General features: G+C 39.2%; 1 protein-coding gene across 1 annotated transcript; it reads right to left on the bottom strand.

The window, feature by feature from the left end:
- Positions 1–18,313: 18,313 nt before the first annotated feature.
- On the bottom strand, positions 18,314–19,012 carry LOC132619849 (uncharacterized). The gene is made up of 2 exons (XM_060334619.1): positions 18,847–19,012; positions 18,314–18,759 (listed from the first exon to the last, which is right to left on the bottom strand). The coding sequence occupies exons 1-2, from the start codon at positions 19,010–19,012 to the stop codon at positions 18,314–18,316; spliced, it is 612 nt and encodes a 203-aa protein (XP_060190602.1).
- Between the last annotated feature and the right edge of the window lie 2,759 nt (positions 19,013–21,771).

Below are 21,771 nucleotides of genomic sequence, written 5' to 3'. Positions count from 1 at the left end.
CTTTATTCAAAATTTACCCTGATTATGATAAGTGACAATCCAAATGTAGTTTCTAGAGTTTGATAGATTTAGAGTTTTGAGGTTGAATCATATACATGTGTGTACGTGTGAGAATAACAAATATAAATTAAATGAAACGTCATAAATTGTTACCTTTTATGTTATAAATGGATAAATTAAAATAAAAAATCCAATTATAAGATACCTGGACCTTGAATATTAAAAAAATATGTAAACTGGTAGGTGACACTTATATACGTATGCACCTGCTCAATGGAGTCGATAAACCAGCGCTATTCCCTTTTCTATTTTCTCTTGTCAACAGTGTTCCATTTTTTTAAAATGATATTTGAAGTAACAAAACTATTGCAGGGATTTTATAACTAGTGTTTGTTCCCTTAATGTGTACTTATAAATTGACAACACAACAACTGAAAGTAATAAAGACAATTGTTTTAGCCATTATTTGTTTGTTTAGAAGAACATAAGGACAGATGGGGTCCTACTTTTCTAACAACCCGTTACATTTCAAGAGACATTGGGGAAATGTTTAGTGAGTAAATGTGTTCCTTTGTTCAAATTTTGCCCTTATTATGAAAAGTGATGATACAAATGTAGTTTCTCGGGTTTGATAGAGTTAGAGTTTGGAGGTTGAATCACATATATGTGTGTATAATTGAGAATAACAAATATAAATTAGATTAAACGTCATAAATTGTTACCTTTTTTTGTTATAGATTGAGAATTAAAACAAAAACTCCAATGATAAGATACCTGCACCTTAAATATTAAAACTAAAAGATGGAAACTGGTAGTGCTAAACTTATATTCGTATGTACCGGCTCAATTGAGTCGATGAACCAGCGCTTTGTGTTTCCCTTTTCTATTTTCTCTTGTCAGCAGTGTTTACATTTTTTTGAAAATATATTTGAAGTCAAAAAACAATTACTGGGATTTTATAGCAAGTGTTTGTTCCCTTAAAGTGTACTTATAGATTGGCCAGACAACAACTGAAAGAAATAAAGACAATTGTTTAGCCATTTTTTGTTTCTTTGAAGAACATAAGGACAGTTGGGGTCCTAGTTCTCTTACAACCCGTAACATTTCAAGAGACAATGGGGATATGTTTAGTGAGTAAATCTGGTACTTTATTCAAAATTTTCCCTTATTATGATAAGTGACGATCGAAATGTAGTTTCTCGAGTTTGATAGAGTTAGAGTTTTGAGGATGAATCATATACATGTGTATACGTGTGAGAATAACAAATATAAATTACATGAAACATCATAAATTGTTACCTTTTATGTTATAAGTGGATAAAGTAAAAAAAAAAATCCAATTATAAGATACCTGGACCTTGAATATTAAAAAAACATGGAAACTGGTAGGCGACACTTATATACGTATGCACCTGCTCAATTGAGTCGATAAACCAGCGCTATTTTTTTCCCTTTTCTATTTTCTCTTGTCAGCAGTGTTTCCATTTTTTGAAAATGATATTTGAAGTAAAATATATATTGCAGGGATTTTATAACTAGTGTTTTTTCCCTTAATGTGTACTTATAAATTGGCAAGACAACAACTGAAAATAATAAAGACAATTGTTTTAGCCATTATTTGTTTGTTTAGAAGAACATAAGGACAAATGGGGTCCTACTTCTCTAACAACCCGTTACATTTCAAGAGACATTGGGGAATTGTTTAGTGAGGTGTTCCTTTGTTCAAATTTTACCCTTATTTGAAAAGTGATAATACAAATGTAGTTTTTCGAGTTTAATAGCGTTAGAGTTTGGAGGTTGAATCACATATATGTGTGCATAATTGGGAATAACAAATATAAATTAGATTAAACGTCATAAATTGTTGCCTTTTTTGTTATAGATTCAGAATTAAAACAAAATGTTCAACTATAATATACATACACTTTGAATATTAAAACAAAAAAATAGAAATTGGTACCTGTTAACTTTTATACGTATATGCCTACTCAATTGAAGCGATCTACGTGAGCATTTTCTTTCCTTTTTCAATTTTCTCTACTTAGCAATGTTTAAGTTTTTTGAAAATATATTTGAAGTCAAAAACCTATTACTGGGATTTTATAGCTAGTGTTTGTTCCCTTAAAGTGTACTTATAAATGTGCAAGACAACAACTGAAAGAAATAAAGACAATTATTTAGCCATTTTTTGTTTCTTTGGAGGAACATAAGGACCGATAGGGTCCTAGTTCTCTTACAACCCGTAACATTTCAAGAGACAATGGGGATATGTTTAGTGAGTGTGGTACTTTATTCAAAATTTACCCTTATTATGATAGGTGACGATCCAAATGTAGTTTCTCGAGTTTGATAGAGTTAGAGTTTTGAGGTTGAATCATATACATATGTGTACGTGTGAGAATAACAAATATAAATTACATGAAACGTCATAAATTGTTACCTTTTATGTTATAAATGGATAAAGTAAAAAAAAATCCAATTATAAGATACCAGCACCTTAAATATTAAAACAAAAAGATGGAAACTTGTAGTGCTAAACTTATATATCTATGTACCTGCTCAATTGAGTCGATGAACCAGCGCTTTTTTTCCCTTTTATATTTTCTCTTGTCAGCAGTGTTTACATTTTTTGAAAATATATTTGATGTCAAAAAACTATTACTGGGATTTTATAGCTAGTGTTTGTTCCCTTAAAGTGTACTTATAAATTGGCAAGACAACAACTGAAAGAAATAAAGACAATTGTTTAGCCATTTTTTGTTTCTTTGGAAGAACATAAAGACAGATGGGGTCCTAGTTCTCTTACAACCCGTAATATTTCAAGAGACAATGGGGATATGTTTAGTGAGTAAATCTGGTACTTTATTAAAAATTTACCCTTATTATGATAAGTGACAATCCAAATGTAGTTTCTTGAGTTTGATAGAGTTAGAGTTTTGAGGTTGAATCATATACATGTTTATACGTGTGAGAATAACAACTATAAATTACATGAAACGTCATAAAATTTTACCTTTTATGTTATAAATGGATAAAGTAAAATCTAAAATCCAATTATAAGATACCTGCACCTTGAATATTAAAAAAAAATGGAAACTGGTAGGCGACACTTATATACGAATGCACCTGCTCAATTGAGTCGATAAACCAGGGCTATATTTTTTCCCTTTCCTATTTTCTCTTGTCAGCAGTGTTTCCATTTTTTGAAAATGATATTTGAAGTAAAAAAACTATTGCAGGGATTTTATAACTAGTGTTTGTTCCCTTAATGTGTACTTATAAATTGGCAAGACAACAACTGAAAGTAATAAAGACAATTGTTTTAGCCATTATTTGTTTGTTTAGAAGAACATAAGGACAGATGGGGTCCTACTTCTCTAACAACCCGTTACATTTCAAGAGACACTGGGGAAATGTTTAGTGAGTAAATGTGTTCCTTTGTTCAAATTTTACCCTTATTATGAAAAGTGATGATACAAATGTAGTTTCTCGAGTTTGATAGAGTTAGAGTTTGGAGGTTGAATCACATATATGTGCGTATAACTGAGAATAACAAATATAAATTAGATTAAACGTCATAAATTGTTACCTTTTTTTGTTATAGATTGAGAATTAAAACAAAATGTCCAATTATAATATACCTACACTTTGAATATTAAAACAAAAAAATGAAAATTGGTACAGGTAAACTTATATACGTATGTGCCTACTCAATTGAAGCGATCTGCGAGAGCATTTTTTTTCCCTTTTCTATTTTCTCTTGTCAGCGGTGTTTACATTTTTTGAAAATATATTTGAAGTCAAAAAACTATTACTGGGATTTTATAGCTAGTGTTTGTTCCCTTAAAGTGTACTTATAAATTGGCAAGACAACAACTGAAAGAAATAAAGAATATTGTTTAGCCATTTTTTGTTTCTTTGGAAGAACATAAGGACAGATGGGGTCCTAGTTCTCTTACAGCCCGTAACATTTCAGGAGTCAATTGGGATATTTTTAGTGAGTAAATCTGGTACTTTATACAAAATTTACCCTGATTATGATAAGTGACAATCCAAATGTAGTTTCTAGAGTTTGATAGAGTTAGAGTTTTGAGGTTGAATCATATACATGTGTGCACGTGTGAGAATAACAAATATAAATTACATGAAACGTCATAAATTATTACCTTTTATGTTATAAATGGATAAAGTAAAATAAAAAATCCAAATATAAGATACCTGCACCTTGAATATTAAAAAAAAATGGAAACTGGTAGGTGACACTTATATACGTATGCACCTTCTCAATTGAGTCGATAAACCAGCGCTATTTTTTTCCCTTTTCTATTTTCTCTTGTCAGCAGTGTTTCCATTTTTTGAAAATGATATTTGAACTAAAAAAAAATATTGCAGGGATTTTATAACTAGTGTTTGTTCCCTTAATGTGTACTTATAAATTGGCAAGACAACAACTGAAAGTAATAACGACAATTGTTTTAGCCATTATTTGTTTGTTTAGAAGAACATAAGGACAGATGGGGTTCTACTTCTCTAACAACCCGTTACATTTCAAGAGACACTGGGGAAATGTTTAGTGAGTAAATGTGTTCCTTTGTTCAAATTTTACCCTTATTATGAAAAGTGATGATACAAATGTAGTTTCTCGAGTTTGATAGAGTTAGAGTTTGGAGGTTGAATCACATATATGTGTGTATAATTGAGAATAACAAATATAAATTAGATTAAAATTCATAAATTGTTACCTTTTTTTGTTATAGATTGAGAATTAAAACAAAATGTCCAATTATAATATACCTACACTTTGAATATTAAAACAAAAAAAAATGAAAATTGGTACAGGTAAACTTATATACGTATGTGCCTACTCAATTGACGCGATCTGCGAGAGCATTTTCTTTCCTTTTTCAATTTTCTCTACTTAGCAATGTTTAAGTTTTTTGAAAATATATTTGAAGTCAAAAAACTATTACTGGGATTTTATAGCTTGTGTTTGTTCCCTTAAAGTGTACTTATAAATGTGCAAGACAACAACTGAAAGAAATAAAGACAATTGTTTAGCCATTTTTTGTTTCTTTGGAAGAACATAAGGACCGATGGGGTCCTAGTTCTCTTACAACCTGTAACATTTCAAGAGACAATGGGGATATGTTTAGTGAGTAAATGTGGTACTTTATTCAAAATTTACCCTTATTATGATAGGAGACGATCCAAATGTAGTTTCTCGAGTTTGATAGAGTTAGAGTTTTGAGGTTGAATCATATACATGTGTGTACGTGTGAGAATAACAAATATAAATTACATGAAACGTCATAAATTGTTACCTTTTATGTTATAAATGGATAAAGTAAAAAAAAAATCCAATTATAAAATACCTGCACCTTAAATATTAAAACAAAAAGATAGAAACTTGTAGTGCTAAACTTATATATGTATGTACCTGCTCAATTGAGTCGATGAACCAACATTTTTTTTTCCCTTTTCTATTTTCTCTTGTCAGCAGTGTTTACATTTTTTGAAAATATATTTGAAGTCAAAAAACTATTACTGGGATTTTATAGCTAGTGTTTGTTCCCTTAAAGTGTATTTATAAATTGACAAGACAACAACTGAAAGAAATAAAGACAAATTTTTAGCCATTTTTTGTTTGTTTAGAATTGTTACACCTCTCGTTTTCATCACAAGAAAGTCTTTGGCTTATTGGTGGTTTATACCCTTAGTATGGAGATCCGTACCCGAGTTTTTGAGATATTAAATTCCTTACCTCGCGTGTACCAAAGTATAAGTATATGTTCTTTGCAATACGTTAGGTTTAAAAGCTAAATGAATTGAATCAACGCGAACCAAGGCGACTCAGGGATTCAGGAAAACAATACATATTGACGGTGCAAAGGGACTGGCCGTCGACATGTCGTTGCAAGGTCGTTCTCAGCCACCATAGATGGGGCATACCTTGCGTCGTCGATTATCTGTATAGGATTTTTGTCGACTCTGAGCCACTTGCAATCTTTCCTGAATTACTTTCACTGTATCAACTGCTTGCTGTATTAAATATGGGCCAACTAACTCATTTTCTCCAACATCAAACCATCCTATAGGGGATCGATCTCCGTCCATACAAAGCCTCATAACGATCCATTTGAATACTGGAATGGTAACTGTTATTATATGCAAACTCAATAAGTGGCAAATGATCATCCCAGCTTCCTTGAAAATCAAGTACACAAGCTCTTAGCATATCTTCAAGGGTCTGTATAGTATGCTCTGCTTGTCTATTTGTCTGCAGATTGAAAGCGGTACTAAGACTTACCTGGGTTCCCAATCCATCTTGAAAAGATCTCCAGAAATTAGTTGTGAACTGTGCCCCTCTATCTGAAATAATAGCTGTAGGAACCCCATAAAGTCATACAATTTTTTTAAAATAGAGCTTCGCAAAATCTTCAGCCAAATAGGTAGTTTTGACAGGTAGGAAATGAGCTGACTTTATAAGCCTATCAACTATGACCCATATTGAATCATACTTCCGCTGGGTACGGGGCAACCCTGTAATGAAATCCATGTTAATTACTTCCCATTTTCATGTCGGAATCTCCACAGCCTGTAATAAACCTTCAGGCTTCTGGTACTCTAACTTAACTTGCTGAAAATTCGGACACTGACTGACAACCTCCACTATATTTTTCTTTATGCCATCCCACCAGTAAACTTCTTTGAGATCATGATACATCTTTGTTGTGCCCGGATGGATAGAATAACGAGAATAAGGGGCTTCCCCCATAACTTGCTGACGAAGGCCTGAAACGTTAGGAACGCATAATCTACCTTGATACCTGAGCACTCCATCTCCTGTGATCACTAAAGGTGTCTTTTCTTTTTGAGGAGCTGTATCCCGATAATGGACTAGGACAGGATCTTCGTATTGACGTTCCTTTATCTCATCTACCTAGGATGACATTGTTGTATCCTGAATTGTAACTCCTGTATCACCTGAGTTTATCAGCTGAACTCCAAGGCTAGCTAATCGGTGAACTTCACGGACCATATCTCTTTTCTCTGGCTGCACATCTGTTAGACTAACCATGGATTTACGACTAAGAGCATCGACTACAACATTGGCCTTGCCAGGATGGTACAGAATATTAACATCATAATATTTCAACAACTCTAGCCATCGCCTCTAGCATAAATTCAAGTCCTTTTGCTTAAAGATATAATAAAGGATCTTGTGATCGGTATAGATATCAACATAGACACCATATAAATAATGTCTCCATAATTTCAAAGCATGGATTACCGCAGCTAACTCGAGATCATGGGTTGGATAATTCTTTTCGTGCTTTTTCAACTGCCTAGACGCATAAGCATCAACCTTATCGTGCTACATCAATACACTTCCCAAACCAATACCCGAAGCATCAAAATATATCACATAGCCATCTATTCCTTCTGGAAGAGTCAAGACGGGTGCGGAGGTCAACTTGTCCTTCAGTATTTGAAAAATCCGCTCACATCCATCAATGCACTGGAACTTGGCTGATTTCTGAGTCAACTTGGTCAATGGGGCCGAAAGAGAAAAAAATCCTTTTACGAACTTTCTGTAATAACCAGCCAGTCCCAAGAAACTACATATCTCCATTGGTGTCGTGGGCCTTGGCCAATTCTTCACAGCTTCAATCTTTTGAGTATCCACTCTAATGCCTCCATCTGAAATAATGTGGCAAAGAAAAGCCACAGAGTTCAACCAGAACTCACACTTGGAGAATTTAGCATACAGCTGTACGACCCAAACCGATGAGCCATGACGGGAGTCTGACCTCTAACGACCAAACACCCCTAAATACTTACCTGACATACTGAACATCAAAGGCCCATAAATGGCACAAACTAATCTCATAAAAAGGAAACATCATAACTCCGTACAATCTGCATATATATATATATATATACACACAACATGCGGAAGAACAGTGCAAGCCGGCTAGGCTGCTACATATACTGTACATAAAGGAATAGAAGCCGACAAGGCTGCATCATCTGACTATTACATAAAACTGTCTATAGACCTCTACTAGAATAAAAGCTGTAGAAAGGACGGGACAGGGCCCCGTCATACCCATATGCATACACATCTCAAAAGAGGCATACCAAAACTGACTGTAGCTCCAGATCGAATGGAGCGTACTGACCACTGCTAGATCTAGAGGTCCTACTGAGATAGACCACCTGTCTGTCTACCTGTACCTGCGGGCATGAACGCAGCCCTCCGAGCAATGGCGAGTCAGTACGGATAATGTATCGAGTATGTAAGGTATAAGAATAACAACATATATACACATTAGAATTATGGGTAAGATCTGAACTGATAAACTGAAATGACTGTCTGCATGTACTTGTATGAACTAGTATCTGCCTAAATCTGCATAAGTCTGCATAACTGACAATGCCTCTGTGGGCACATAATATGCATGCTCATACCAATCAATGATAGTCGTGCATCTATATGTGTTCGTATATAACGCCTGATATGTGTGCATATATAACGCCTGATGTATATATGTATATAACGTCTGCAAGCCTCTATGGCATCTCGTCATATCATATTGGCTCCTCTGTGGCCATAATCAATATCATCATCATAGTAGTAATGCGTATATAACGCCTTCTAGTCACGAGGTAATGTACATAAATATATACTGAATGTAATGCATGAATGAATTGTATGAACAAAACTGACTACGTAAGACTGGACCCATAAACAGAAGGATCACTCATAAATGGGGTGCATGAACATCAAATACTGAAGTACTCCTAATACTTCTAAGAGTAGAGTAATATGGAATCTCGCTTACTCCCTTGTTGGATCATATCATGGGATCATGCCAAAAGAAGGAAAGGTTAGCCTTCACCTACCTTGAAGTATACGCAATCACCCAACTTCTACCTCTTGAACTTGCAAGTCTAAAATTAAGATAACATAGGGCTTAATTAGGATATTTACTTCGCTTACTAGCCATCCTCAAATGCGTATAAAGCTCAACGAACTGTAGACAATAATTTCCTTGTAAGCTTACAACTCTCCAACTTCTCATTCGATCCCACATCAACTACAATACTCACATCAACAATGACAACACACACACACACACACACACACACACATATATATATATATATATATATATATATATATATATATATATCAAAATATACGTAAACCCGTTTCCAATCATCTCTTAAAACAACCCTATATCACTACATTGCCCTTCATCAACTTAACACTTCCACAATTACCTTCTTTTTACTTAACATCACTGAACTCTTGATAACCAACTTAAATATAAGGGTAGAAATCATTTACATACCTTGAGGGGTCAAGAATCCCAAGAATCACTTCAACTTCAACTCCCTAAACTCCACAACTTGAAGAAACCCTAGAAGCAACCTTCTTCCTTACCCTTTCAGATTTAGGGAGTCCGGGTCTTGTCAAATCTTCACTAATATGATGAAGAATATTTGCAGAGAATATATTAGGGTTTTCTGATTTTGGAAGGAGGAAAAATATGAATTAGGGTCATGGACCACCTATTTATAGTTGGAAGCCAAAACGGCTACAGTGTCCGGTTTGATGAGTGGGTCGACGGCCCGTCGACATGTCGACGGTCCATCGACTTGCTCCGTTGACCTGCGCCTGCAGATGCATGGTTGCGGGATATTGTTGACGCCGCACGTCAATGATCCGTTGAACATGTCGCCGATCCGTCGACGATGACTGGTGTCCTGAAGGTTTTTTTGGTTCAGTTCCGATCGCGTCGACTTGATTCGCTCAACTTTTAACTCTATAGATTGCCAGGAATATCTGCTGGTACCCTTGTACACGGAGTAAGACATTTTCTACCTCTAAATTTGGGCTCGAGTCTCTATTCCAAGGGCATACCCGACTAGGAAACCATAGGTTCTACCACTACGAACACGAGGGGTGTAACATTCTCTCCCCCTTAGGATCATTCATCCTCGAATGTTCGAACATTCCTGGGTTATAAAAATTTCGGCAGAGTTTCCCCTGTACTTATACCAATCCTCCCTGCACGCAACAACCTAAAATAATTCCACACAGGGCCACATACTATAACACAGAATACCATGGCCTCATATGACCAATCACGATTACTGAAATGAAATAATACCCGGGGGCGATGATGCCTCAGACTGAACCTCCTGTACTGCTGGGAACAAATGTGGGTACTCCATCTTTTTTGCCTCTTTCGCTTCCCAAGTCACTTTTTCAATATTTGTACCCCTCCACAGGACTTTAACCGAAGCTACATCTTTGGTCCGCAACCGACGGACCTGTCTGTCCAATATAGCTACTGGAACTCCTTCGTATGATTACTGCTCAGTCACCTGGATGTCATTCACTGGTATCACTCTTGAAGGATCTCTGATACACTTACGAAGCATTGATACATGAAATACTGGATGTACCGATTCTAACTCAGAAGGCAATTCTAGCTCATATGGCACTATACCTACTATACGAATGATCTTATATGGCCTAATATATCGAGGGCTCAACTTACCCTTCTTACCAAACCTCATTACTGCCTTCATAGGCGAAACTTTCAGGAACACCGAGTCGCCCCTTTCGAACTCTAGCTTACGTCGCCGATTATCCGCATAGGATTTCTGTCGGCTCTGAGGTGTTAGCAACCTCTCTCTAATCACTTTCACCTTATCAAATGTTTGCTGAATTAAGTCTGGGCCTAGTAACTGATTCTCCCTGAGATCGAACCACCCTATGGGCGGTCTGCATCTCTGCCCATATAAGGCTCATAAGGAGCCATCTGAATACTGGAATGGTAACTGTTGTTATATGCAAACTCGATTAGAGGCAAGTGATCATCCCAACTGCCTTGAAAGTCAAGTACACAAGCTCTAAGCATATCCTTAAGGGTCTGTATAGTATGCTCTGCTTGTCCATCTTTCTGGGGGTGAAATGCCGTACTAAGACTCATCTGAGTCCCCAATCCCTGCTGAAAAGACTTCCAGAATTTAGCGGTGAACTGTGCTCCACAATCTGAAATAATGGCTGAAGGAACACCATGAAGTCGTACAATCTCCTTCAGGTAAAGCTTTGCATAATCCTCGGCTACATAAGTAGTTCTGACAGGCAGAAAGTGAGCTTACTTTGTGAGCCTACCAACTATGACCCATATCGGATCACACTTCCGCTGAGTACGGGGCAACCCTGTAATGAAGTCCATATTAATTACCTCCCACTTCCATGTCGGAATCTCCATAGCCTGCAATAGACCTCCAGGCTTCTGGTGCTCTATTTTGACCTGCTGACAATTTGAACACTGAGCGACAAATTCCGCTATATCTCTTTTCATACCATCCCATCAATAAACTTCCTTGAGATCATAGTACATCTTTGTGGAGCCTGGATGAATAGAATAGCGGGAGTAATGTGCCTCTCATATAATCTGCTGACGGAGTCCTGCAACACCAGGGACACACAATCTACCTCGATACCTGAGTACTCCATCACCTGTGATCACAAAGGGTGTCTTTTCTTTCTGAGGGGTTGTATCTCGGTAAAGAAATAGAACAGGATCCTCATATTGACACTCCTTTATCTCTACTACCAAGGATGATACTACTGCGTCTTGAACAGTAACTCCTGCATCACCTGAATCTATCAATCAGACTCCAAGGCTAGCCAATCGATGAACCTCACGGACCATTTCGCTTCTCTCTGGCCACACATTTTTTTTAAGTGAATTATGCCCGTTTGGGCTTTTATTAATTGATCAAATTCCAAAGGTTCTTTGGAGACACGTGAGACAAGCTACCCATAGATTTACGACTGAGGGCATCAGCTACTACATTAGCCTTCCCTGGATGATACAGAATATCCACATCATAATCTTTTAACCTCTCCAACCATCGCCTTTGACGCAAGTTCAAGTCCTTCTATGTAAAGATGTACTGGAGACTCTTATGATCAGTGTAGATATCAACATGGACACCGTATAAGTAGTGCCTCCATATCTTTAAGGCATGAATCACTGCCGCTAACTCAAGATCATGGGTTGGATAATTCTTCTCGTGCTTTTTCAACTGTCTAGAAGCATAAGCGAAAACCTTACCATGCTGCATCAATACGCAGCCCAATCTAACAATTGAAGCATCACAATATATCACATAGCCATCTGCTCCCTCTGGAAGAGTCAAAACTGGTGCTGAAGTTAGCTTATCCTTCAACGTCTGAAAACTCTGCTCACAAGCATCTGTCCATTGGAACTTAGCTGATTTCTGAGTTCATTTAGTCAATGGGGCTGAAAGAGAGGAAAATCCTTCTACAAACCTTCTATAATAACCTGTCAAGCCCAAGAAACTACGTATCTCCATTGGTGCCGTGGGCCTTGGCCAATTCTTCACAGCCTCAATCATCTGGGCATCCACTCTAATGCCTTCCTCTGAAATAATGTGACCCAGAAAAGCCATAGAGGTCAACTAGAACTCACACTTAGAAAACTTGGCATACCACTCTTTACATCGAAGAATTCCAAGCATTGTTCGCAGATGTTCTGCATGATCAGCCTCTGACGGCGAATAAACTAGAATATCATCTATGAACACGATCACGAACAAATCTAGAAAGGGCCTGAATACACGATTCATCAAATCCATGAATACAGCTGGGGCATTAGGTAGCCCGAACAACATAACATGAAACTCATAGTTGTCATATCTAGTCCGGAATGCCGTCTTCGGAATGTCCTCTTCCTTGACCCTGTCCTGGTGATATCCTGGTCTCAAGTCTATCTTAGAGAAATATTTAGCGCCTTGCAACTGATCGAACTAATTATCAATCCTCAGGAGCGGATACTTATTCTTTACAGTCACTTTATTCAATTGCCTATAATCAATAAACATTAGCAAAAGAGCCATCCTTCTTTCTCACAAATAACACCGGCGCTCCCTACGGTGATGTACTAGGCCTAATAAAGCCCTTCTCGATCAAATATTTCAATTGTTCCTTCAACTCTTTCAACTCCGCAGGTGCTATCCTATAAAGAGGGATAGATATTAGCTGAGTGTTTGGCAATAGGTCAATAGCAAATTCAATCTCCCTCTCTGGGGGAATGCCTGGAAGCTTGTCTGGAAACACTTCTGGGAACTCATTAACCACAGGAATAGACTGAAGAGTCGGCGACTCTGCTTGCACATCTTGAACTCGAACTAGGTAAAAAATATACCCTTTTCTGATCATCTTCTCTGCCTTAAGGTAGGAAATAAACCTACCTCTAGGCGAAGTAGCATTGCCCTTCAACTCTAGGACTGGCTCGCTTCGAAACTGAAATCGAACCATCTTTGCTCTACAATCAACATTAGCATAACAAGAAGCCAACCAGTCCATGCCCATAATAACATCAAAATCAATCATATCTAACTCAATTAGATTTGCTACGGTATGGCGGTCACAAACTATAACAACACAGTCTCGGTATACCTGCCTAGCTATAATCGGATCACCAACTGGCGTAGACACCTCAAAAGGTTTAATCAACTCGGGCTCTATCCCAAACTTGTCGGCAACAAAGGGTGTAACATATGATAAAGTGGAACCTGGGTCAATCAGTGCATAAACATCGTGGGAGGAAACTGATAATATACCTGTAACAACATCAGGAGACGTCTCGCTGTCCTGTCTACCAGCAGTGCATACACGCGTTGCTGAGGACCATTCGAGCTAGATGCTCCACTCCTCCCCCTACCTCCCCCTGCTGGCGTCTGAAAAACCTGCCCTGGAGGGCGCACTGCCGAAGAAGAGCCAGCCCCAGACCTTGTAGGCTGAACCATACCTGTCCCAGCCCCCATCGGGCACTCCCTCATCCTGTGGCCCGACTGCCCACAAGTATAGCAACCATCTGAGCCCAACCAACACTGACCTGCATGTATCTTGCCACACTAGGTACATCGTGGCAAAGGGGGCCTCATCTGGCCTGACTCTGGTCGGTACTGAAAACCTGATGCTCTAGAACTCTGGCCCACTTTGGAATAAGAAGACCGGTCAAATCTCGGACCTGGAAACTGCGGAGGTGCACTCCCTGCCGACTGATAAGAATACTTGGGATGCTGCTGTCTCTGTCCTCCCCTGAACTCGCTAACCATATCAAAAGACCTATCCCTCTTACCCCGGCTCTGGTCACGCTCGCGCTCTATCCGCCGCTGGCGTTTACAATCCTCCAAACTATGTGCATACGCCTGTATACGGGAGATATGCATGTCTGGCTGTAATGCAGCAATCGTGTTCTCATCTATCAAGTGTGGCCCTAACCCAGCCACGAAGTGATGAACTCTATCCTTCATCTCAGCCACCATAGATGGGGCATACCTAGCCAAGGAATCGAAGTGTACACAATACTCTTGTATATTTATACGGCCCTGATCAATACGTAGGAAGCTGTCTGCTCGGGCCGTCAAACCTCTGGAGGCAAATAATGGCGAAGAAAAGCATCTGAGAACTCTCGCCACACTGCTGGAGGGGCATTTTCTCCCCTAGATAACTCCCATGCCTGATACCACTGTATCAAAATATCCCGGAGTCTAAATGAAGCAAACTCTACCGACTCAACCTCATCCGCGTGCATAACTCTCAAGGTCCTCTGCATACCATCAATGAAATCTTGGGGGTCCATATTTTGCTTTACCACAGAAAATTTAGGAGGACCTAACCCAAGGAATGTCTTAACCCTCGAACTACTAGCCTTGTCTGCTGGGTCAACACCAACTCCCTGCCGCTATGCCTGGGCGGCTACTAATCTGGTCAACAACCATACAACAACCCGTACATCCTGGGCCTCTACATCCGGCTGAGGAACTGGGGCTGGTGCTGGAGGCGGGGTATGCGATGTCTCAGACGGCCCCTCACTCTAAATCTCCTTCTGGGCCCTCGTGGCCTGTCGAGTACGGCTAGTGGCCTCACAGGCCACCCTCTTGCCCTTCTGGGGGGCTGTAGCTTTCTTGCGGGGCATCGCTGAAATCAGAACAATTCATCAGAAGCGAATGCTTAACACAGGGCTCTATTGCACAATCTAAGAGAGAAGGAATGACATCACCCTAAATTTCTTGTAGCCTCCTGTTTATAAGTGTGGTGCACAACATGCCTATAAACAAGACTCTACTAGACACTGTATGTAGACAACCCTAGGACAAACCTGGCTCTGATACCACAGCTGTCACGACCCAAACCGATAAGCCATGACGGGAGTCTGACCTCTAGCGACCAAACACCCCTAAATACTTATCTGAGACACACTGAACATCAAAGGCCCATAAATGGCACAATCTAATCTCATAAAAAGGAAACATCATAACTCCGTACAATCTGCATATATATATATATATATATATATATACACAACATGCGAAAGAACAGTGCAAGCCAACTAGGCTTCTACATATACTGTACACAAAAGAATAAAAATCGATAAGGCTACATCATCTGACTATTACATACAACTGTCTACAGATCTCTGCTGGAATAAAAGTTGTAGAAAGGACGGGACAGGGCCCCATCATACCCATATGCATACACATCTCAAAAGGGGCATACCAAAACTGACTGTAGCTCCTGATCAAATGAAGCGTACTGACCACTACTAGATCTAGAGGTCCTACTGAGCTGGACCACCTGTCTGTCTCCCTGTACCTGCGGGCATAAATGCAGCCCTCCGAGCAACAGGGAGTCAGTACGGATAGTGTACCGAGTATGTAAGGTATAAGAATAACAACATATATATACATAAGGATTATGGTAAGATCTGAACTCATAAACTGAAATGACTGACAGCATGTACTTGTATGAACTAGTATCTGCCTAAATCTGCATAAGTCTGTGTAACTGACAATGCTTCTGTGGGCACATAATATGCATGCTTATACCTATCAATGATGGTCGTGCATCTATATGTGTGCATATATAACGCCTGATATGTGTGCGTATATAACACCTGATGTATGTGCGTATATATCGCCTGCAAGCCTCTATGGCATCTCGTCATATCATATTGGCTCCTCTGTGGCCATAATCAATATCATCATCATAGTAGTAATGCGTATATAACGCCTTCTAGTCACGAGTCAATGTACATAAATATATAATGAATGTAATGCATGAATGAATTGTATGAACATAACTGGCTACGTAAGACTGGACCCATGAATAGAAGGATCACTCATAAATAGGGTACATGAACACCAAAGACTGAAGTACTCCTAATACTTCTAAGAGAAGAGTAATATGGAATCTCACCTACTCGCTTGTTGGATCATATCATAGGATCATGCCAAAAGAAGGAAAGGTTATCCTTCACATACCTTAAAGTATACGCAATCACCCAACGTCTACCTCTTGAACTTGCAAGTCTACAATTAAGATAACATAGGGCTTAATTAGGCTATTTGCTTTGCTTACTAGCCATCCTCAAATGCGTATAAAGCTCAACGAACTGTAGACAATAATTTCCTTGTAAGCTTACAACTCTCCAACTTCTCATTCGATCCCACATCAACTACAATACTCACATCAACAATGACAACACACACACACACACACACACACACACACACACACACACTCACATATATATATATAAAAATATACGTAAACCCTTTTCCAATCATCTCTTAAAACAACCCTATATCACTTCAACTTCAACTACCTAAACTCCACAACTTGAAGAAACCCTAGAAGCAACCTTCTTCCTCACCTCTCTCGGGTTTAGGGGGTCCAGGTCTTGTCAAATCTTCACTAATATGATGGAAAATATTAGGAGAGAATATGTTAGGGTTTTCTGATTTTGGAAGGAGGAAAAATATGAAATAGGGTCATGGACCGCCTATTTATACTTGGAAGCCAAAACGGCTACAACGTCCGGTTCGACGAGTGGGTCGACGGCCCGTCGACTTGCTCCATCGACATGTGCCTGCAGATGCATGGCTGTGGGATCCTGTCAACGTCGCACGTCGATGATCCGTTGAACATGTCAACGATCCGTCGACGATGACTGGTGTCCTGCAGGTTTTTCTAGTTCGGTTCTGATCGTGTCGAGTTGATTCTCTCAACTTTTAACTCTATATATTACCAGGAATATCTGCTGGTATCCTTGTACACGGGGCAAGAAATGTTCTACCTCTAAATTCGAGCTCGGGTTTGTATTCCAAGGGCATACCCGACTAGGAAACCATAGGTTCTACCACTACGAACAAGAGGGGCATAATAACAACTCTCTATCTCGAAGGACTCTAAGCATTGCTCGTAAATGTTCTGCATGTTCCACCTCTGGAGCATTAGTTAACCCGAAAAACTTAACACGGAACTCATAGTGCCCATATCAGGTTCTGAATGCCGTTTTCGGAATGTCTTCCTCCTTCACCCTAACCTGATGATACCCCGATCTCAAGTCAATTTTTGAGAAGTATTTGGCACCTCGTAGCTGATCAAATAGATCGTCAATCCACAGAAGCGGGTACTTATTCTTCACAATCACTTTATTCAGCTGTCTATAATCAATACACATTCGGAAGGAGCCATCCTTCTTCCTTACAAATAACACCGGCGCTCCCCACGTCGATGTACTAGGTCTGATAAAACCCTTCTCAAGTAAATCCCTCAATTGCTCATTTAATTCTTTCAACTCCACAGGTGCTATTCTATAAGAAGGAATAGATATTGGCTGAATATCTGGTAATAAATCGATAGTGAAATCAATCTCTCGCTCTAGCGGAATGCATGGAAGCTCATCTGTAAACACCTCTGGAACTCATTAACCACAAGGACAGACTGAAGGGTCGGTGACTCTGCTTGTACGTCCTGAACCCGAACCAAGTGATAAATGTACCCCTTTCTAATCATCTTCATTGACTTAAGGTAGGAAATAACCTTATCCCTCGGTGAAGCAGCCTTGCCCTTCCACTCAAGGACTGGCTCGCCTGAAAACTGAAATCGAACAATCTTCGTTCTGCAATCAACATTAGCGTAACAGGAAGCCAACCAATCAATACCCATGATCACATTGAAATCAATCATGTCTAACTCAATCAAATCTGCTAAGGTACGGTGATTACAAACCATCACTACACAGCCTCGATATATCCGCCTAGCTATGACTGGATCACTAACTGGTGTTTACACCTTAAACGATTTGATCGATTTAGGTTCTATCCTAAATTTGCTGGCGACAAATGGAGTAACATATGATAATGTGGAACCTGGGTCAATCAGTGCATATGTATCATAGGATGAGACTCATAATATACCTGTGACGACATCAGGAGATGACTCATGATCCTGCCTACCAGCCAATGCATAAACGCGATGCTGAGGCCTACTCGAGCTAGACGTTTCACTCCTCCCTTTACCACGTCCTGCTGGTGTCAGAGAACCTCGCCCTGAAGGGCGTACTACAGAAGAAGAACCAGCTATGGACCTAGTAGACTGAATAATACCTACACCACCTGTCATCGAACACTGCCGCATCACGTGCCTTGGCTGGCCACAAGCATAACAAGCATCCGATCCCCATCGACACTGACCTGCGTGTAACTTACCACACTGGACACACCGTGGTAACGGGGGCCTAATCTGACCGGACTCTGGTTTGTACTGAGAACCTGATGCTTTAGAACTCTGACCCGCTCCTGAATAAGAAGACCTATCAAATCTAGGACCCGAAAACTGTGGAGGTGCACTTCCTGCCGAATGAAATGGATACCGGGAATGCTGATATCTCTGTCCTCCCCTAAACTCACCAACCATATCTAGAAATCTAGCTCTCTTACTATGACCCCGGTCATGCTCACGCTCTGTCCTACGCTGATGTTTACGATCCTCTAAATTTTGTGCATATGCCTGTATACGGGAAATATCCATACCCAGCTGTAATGCAGCGGTCATACACTCATCAATTAAATGTGGCCCTAGAACTGTCACGAAACGATGAGCCATAAATCAAATCATGCATTTTAGCCATCAATCATACTAGTCCCAATTGGACGACAACATTTCTTATATCATCATAGACATCTATGCCACATCAATGTACATGGGTCGACAAGGCCAACAAAATGACATACAAAAATATAGGCCGACAAGTCCAAACACATCTAACCACATACACATGTCTACGAGCCTCTAAGAAGGTTATAACATATCACATGAGCGGGACAGGACCCCGCTATTGTCACACCCCGACTTTACTAGGGTGTGATGGGCACCCGACCCCATATCTGGAGCCGAGCGAACCCGCTGACTCTTGTTACGTATAGAAACTCTTGAATCAGTAAGAAAAGAAATACATAGTAAGCTCTCCAATATATTTTTTTCTTTTCATAAGTAAACACTGACATCATATAAGGCTCGTGACATAAAACATAATAACATATCGGCTGCTGGAGCCGCTTACAGACTGACACCCCAATACCCATTGCTTTGTCTGCAAAGTCTCTAACATAGAACAAAACATCATAGCATATACTTGGACTTGGCAATTCTCCGGGACTAATGGAGTTCACCATCTCCGTTGGAACATCTTCAGTAAGGTCTTCTAATCATCTGGGAGTACCTGCGCGGCATGAAATGCAGCCCCCGAAGAAGAGGGGTCAGTACGAGTAATGTACTGAGTATGAAAGGCACTAATAATAACATACGGAAGATGTAGAACAAGGATAATAACATAAAAGAGACATAGCGCATGTCATGAGGTGGAAAGTTAACCTGTACATATAAATGCCCTTTGGCGGATACCATGCATGCTTAGCGCTGCGGAACGTGCAGCCCGATCCACATGTACATATACTATAACATATAGCTGCGGAACGTGCAGCCCGATCCACAAGTGCATGTAATATAACATATTGCTGCGGAACGTGCAGCCCGATCCATATGTGTGCATACTACTTTACTTTCTTAGAAAAATATCTCTTTATATATATATGTATAGAAAATAAATCATATCATATTGCCGAGGCGTCGGCTCCGATCCATTTAACCATACATCCCGCGTTCGGGATGAAATCATGTATCATACTCCAACTGATCAGGTGGCTGTGCGTCTATAACGCCTTCCCTTTCCCGTACTTCCCCATATACATATGCATATACATATAAACATACATCATCTATACAGCATGCATGAGAGCCCAAGAAAGTTACATATCCATCGGAGTGACGGAAGGTCGGCAACCTCCGATTACATTATGGAACAACCATAGTCGCTTTGTCTCACCTTGAAAGAACGAGTATTTTAAGGCGAGACTACCAACGGAAAATAGCCTTAAGAGAGAGCATAGAATGAAATCATGGACATTATAATCACCAACTCATATGCTTTGAAGTCCTTTAGAAACTAGTGTCATAGCTAAGGAATAAAATTGAGGTTCAAGAACTAGTATAACACTTTTACATTCACATTAAATTCTTAGCTCATGACTATTAGTCATGGAATCATTCTTATCGTACTTATCATAGGCATATTCTCTTTCTTAACATCATCATTATCATTGTCATTATAGGAGTATCCTCATTATCATAGTTACAGTACTTGTCATTCGATGAACGGAATAAGGATCAAAAGTTTTCTTTGGATTCTGCTTCAAAATAGATTAAACAGTACAATAAGGTAAATCCGGGAACAGTGGGCCCACCTCGGATCAAATGAGGCGGCGTACCACATTTACATATGTTACGTGTCACGGCGTTACTTGTAAGGGTTTTAAGGTAGTCGGGTCCTATTTATGCGAGTTCGAGAGGTTTAGGAAGTTCTTCCAACATTTTGCACACTTTTTAATTTAATTCTACTGATTGAAAAAGGGGAAACTTTAGAAGCGGATTCTGGAGGGTAGGAGGGTCCCCGAGGTTCTTAGCCAACATATTACATCTAAGACATGCCATAGAAGGAAGGGTGAAGCCTTACATACCTTTTCTGCTTCTTATGCGACTCCAAATTCACGTTCCAAATCCGCCAAAATCTACAAATTGGTCATGTTTACCAAAAATTGATTAGAGCCTTTAGAAATTGATTCTTTAAAGTAACACTTTGTCTGCCGAAATTTCGGCAGCATTTCTCCTGTAAATACACCATCCCCGAGAATACGGCTCGGCCCCAAATCAACAACAACAATCCGGGAATTTGACCCGGCCACAATATCAACAACAATGACAACAAACATTCCAACAACATCGACCATTAATGTAAACGCACTTTAACATCAACAACCTTCTTTCGCATAATGCGACGATATTCCAATTACGTTCAAATCAAGATATATAATCAATCCAAAACCATTGAAACATGATTCCATAACATTTCCAACAGTCCACAAAATTTTCCAAAACAACCCGACCAACACATAAGGCAACCCAAAACTTTCCAAGTCCAAGGAAATATCAACAACACATTTCTTTTCCTCCAAACTCATAAACTATACTAACAAGCTACACATTAACAACATTATTTTCATCAACACAAAAGACCACCATTCGGCCAACATATCAACACACACAACTTCATGCATTTCATCCATTTTTACACATTACGACATGTTCAAAACGCCTATAACCACATCGTCCAAAACTAAATAAAATTTTTACCATCCTTCTTCATCCACACAATTTTCGGCCATACACACATATGCCTATAACACACAATTTTTTCATACTCTACATTCCTTTCCTCATACTACAACACATATATATATATATATATA

This window comes from Lycium barbarum, chromosome 11, assembly GCF_019175385.1.
Source record: "Lycium barbarum isolate Lr01 chromosome 11, ASM1917538v2, whole genome shotgun sequence".
Taxonomy (NCBI): Eukaryota; Viridiplantae; Streptophyta; class Magnoliopsida; order Solanales; family Solanaceae; genus Lycium; species Lycium barbarum.
This window is presented reverse-complemented; position numbering and strand designations above follow the sequence as displayed.

What these genes read in the sequence shown, in the direction of transcription:
- LOC132619849 (XM_060334619.1), bottom strand. Translation starts at nt 19,012, where the DNA reads ATGGCTCATCGTTTCGTGACAGTTCTAGGGCCACATTTAATTGATGAG. An exon ending in TGAGCATGACCGGGGTCATA is followed by an intron (nt 18,760 to 18,846) that starts GTAAGAGAGCTA and finishes TTCATTCGGCAG; the next exon opens with GAAGTGCACCTCCACAGTTT.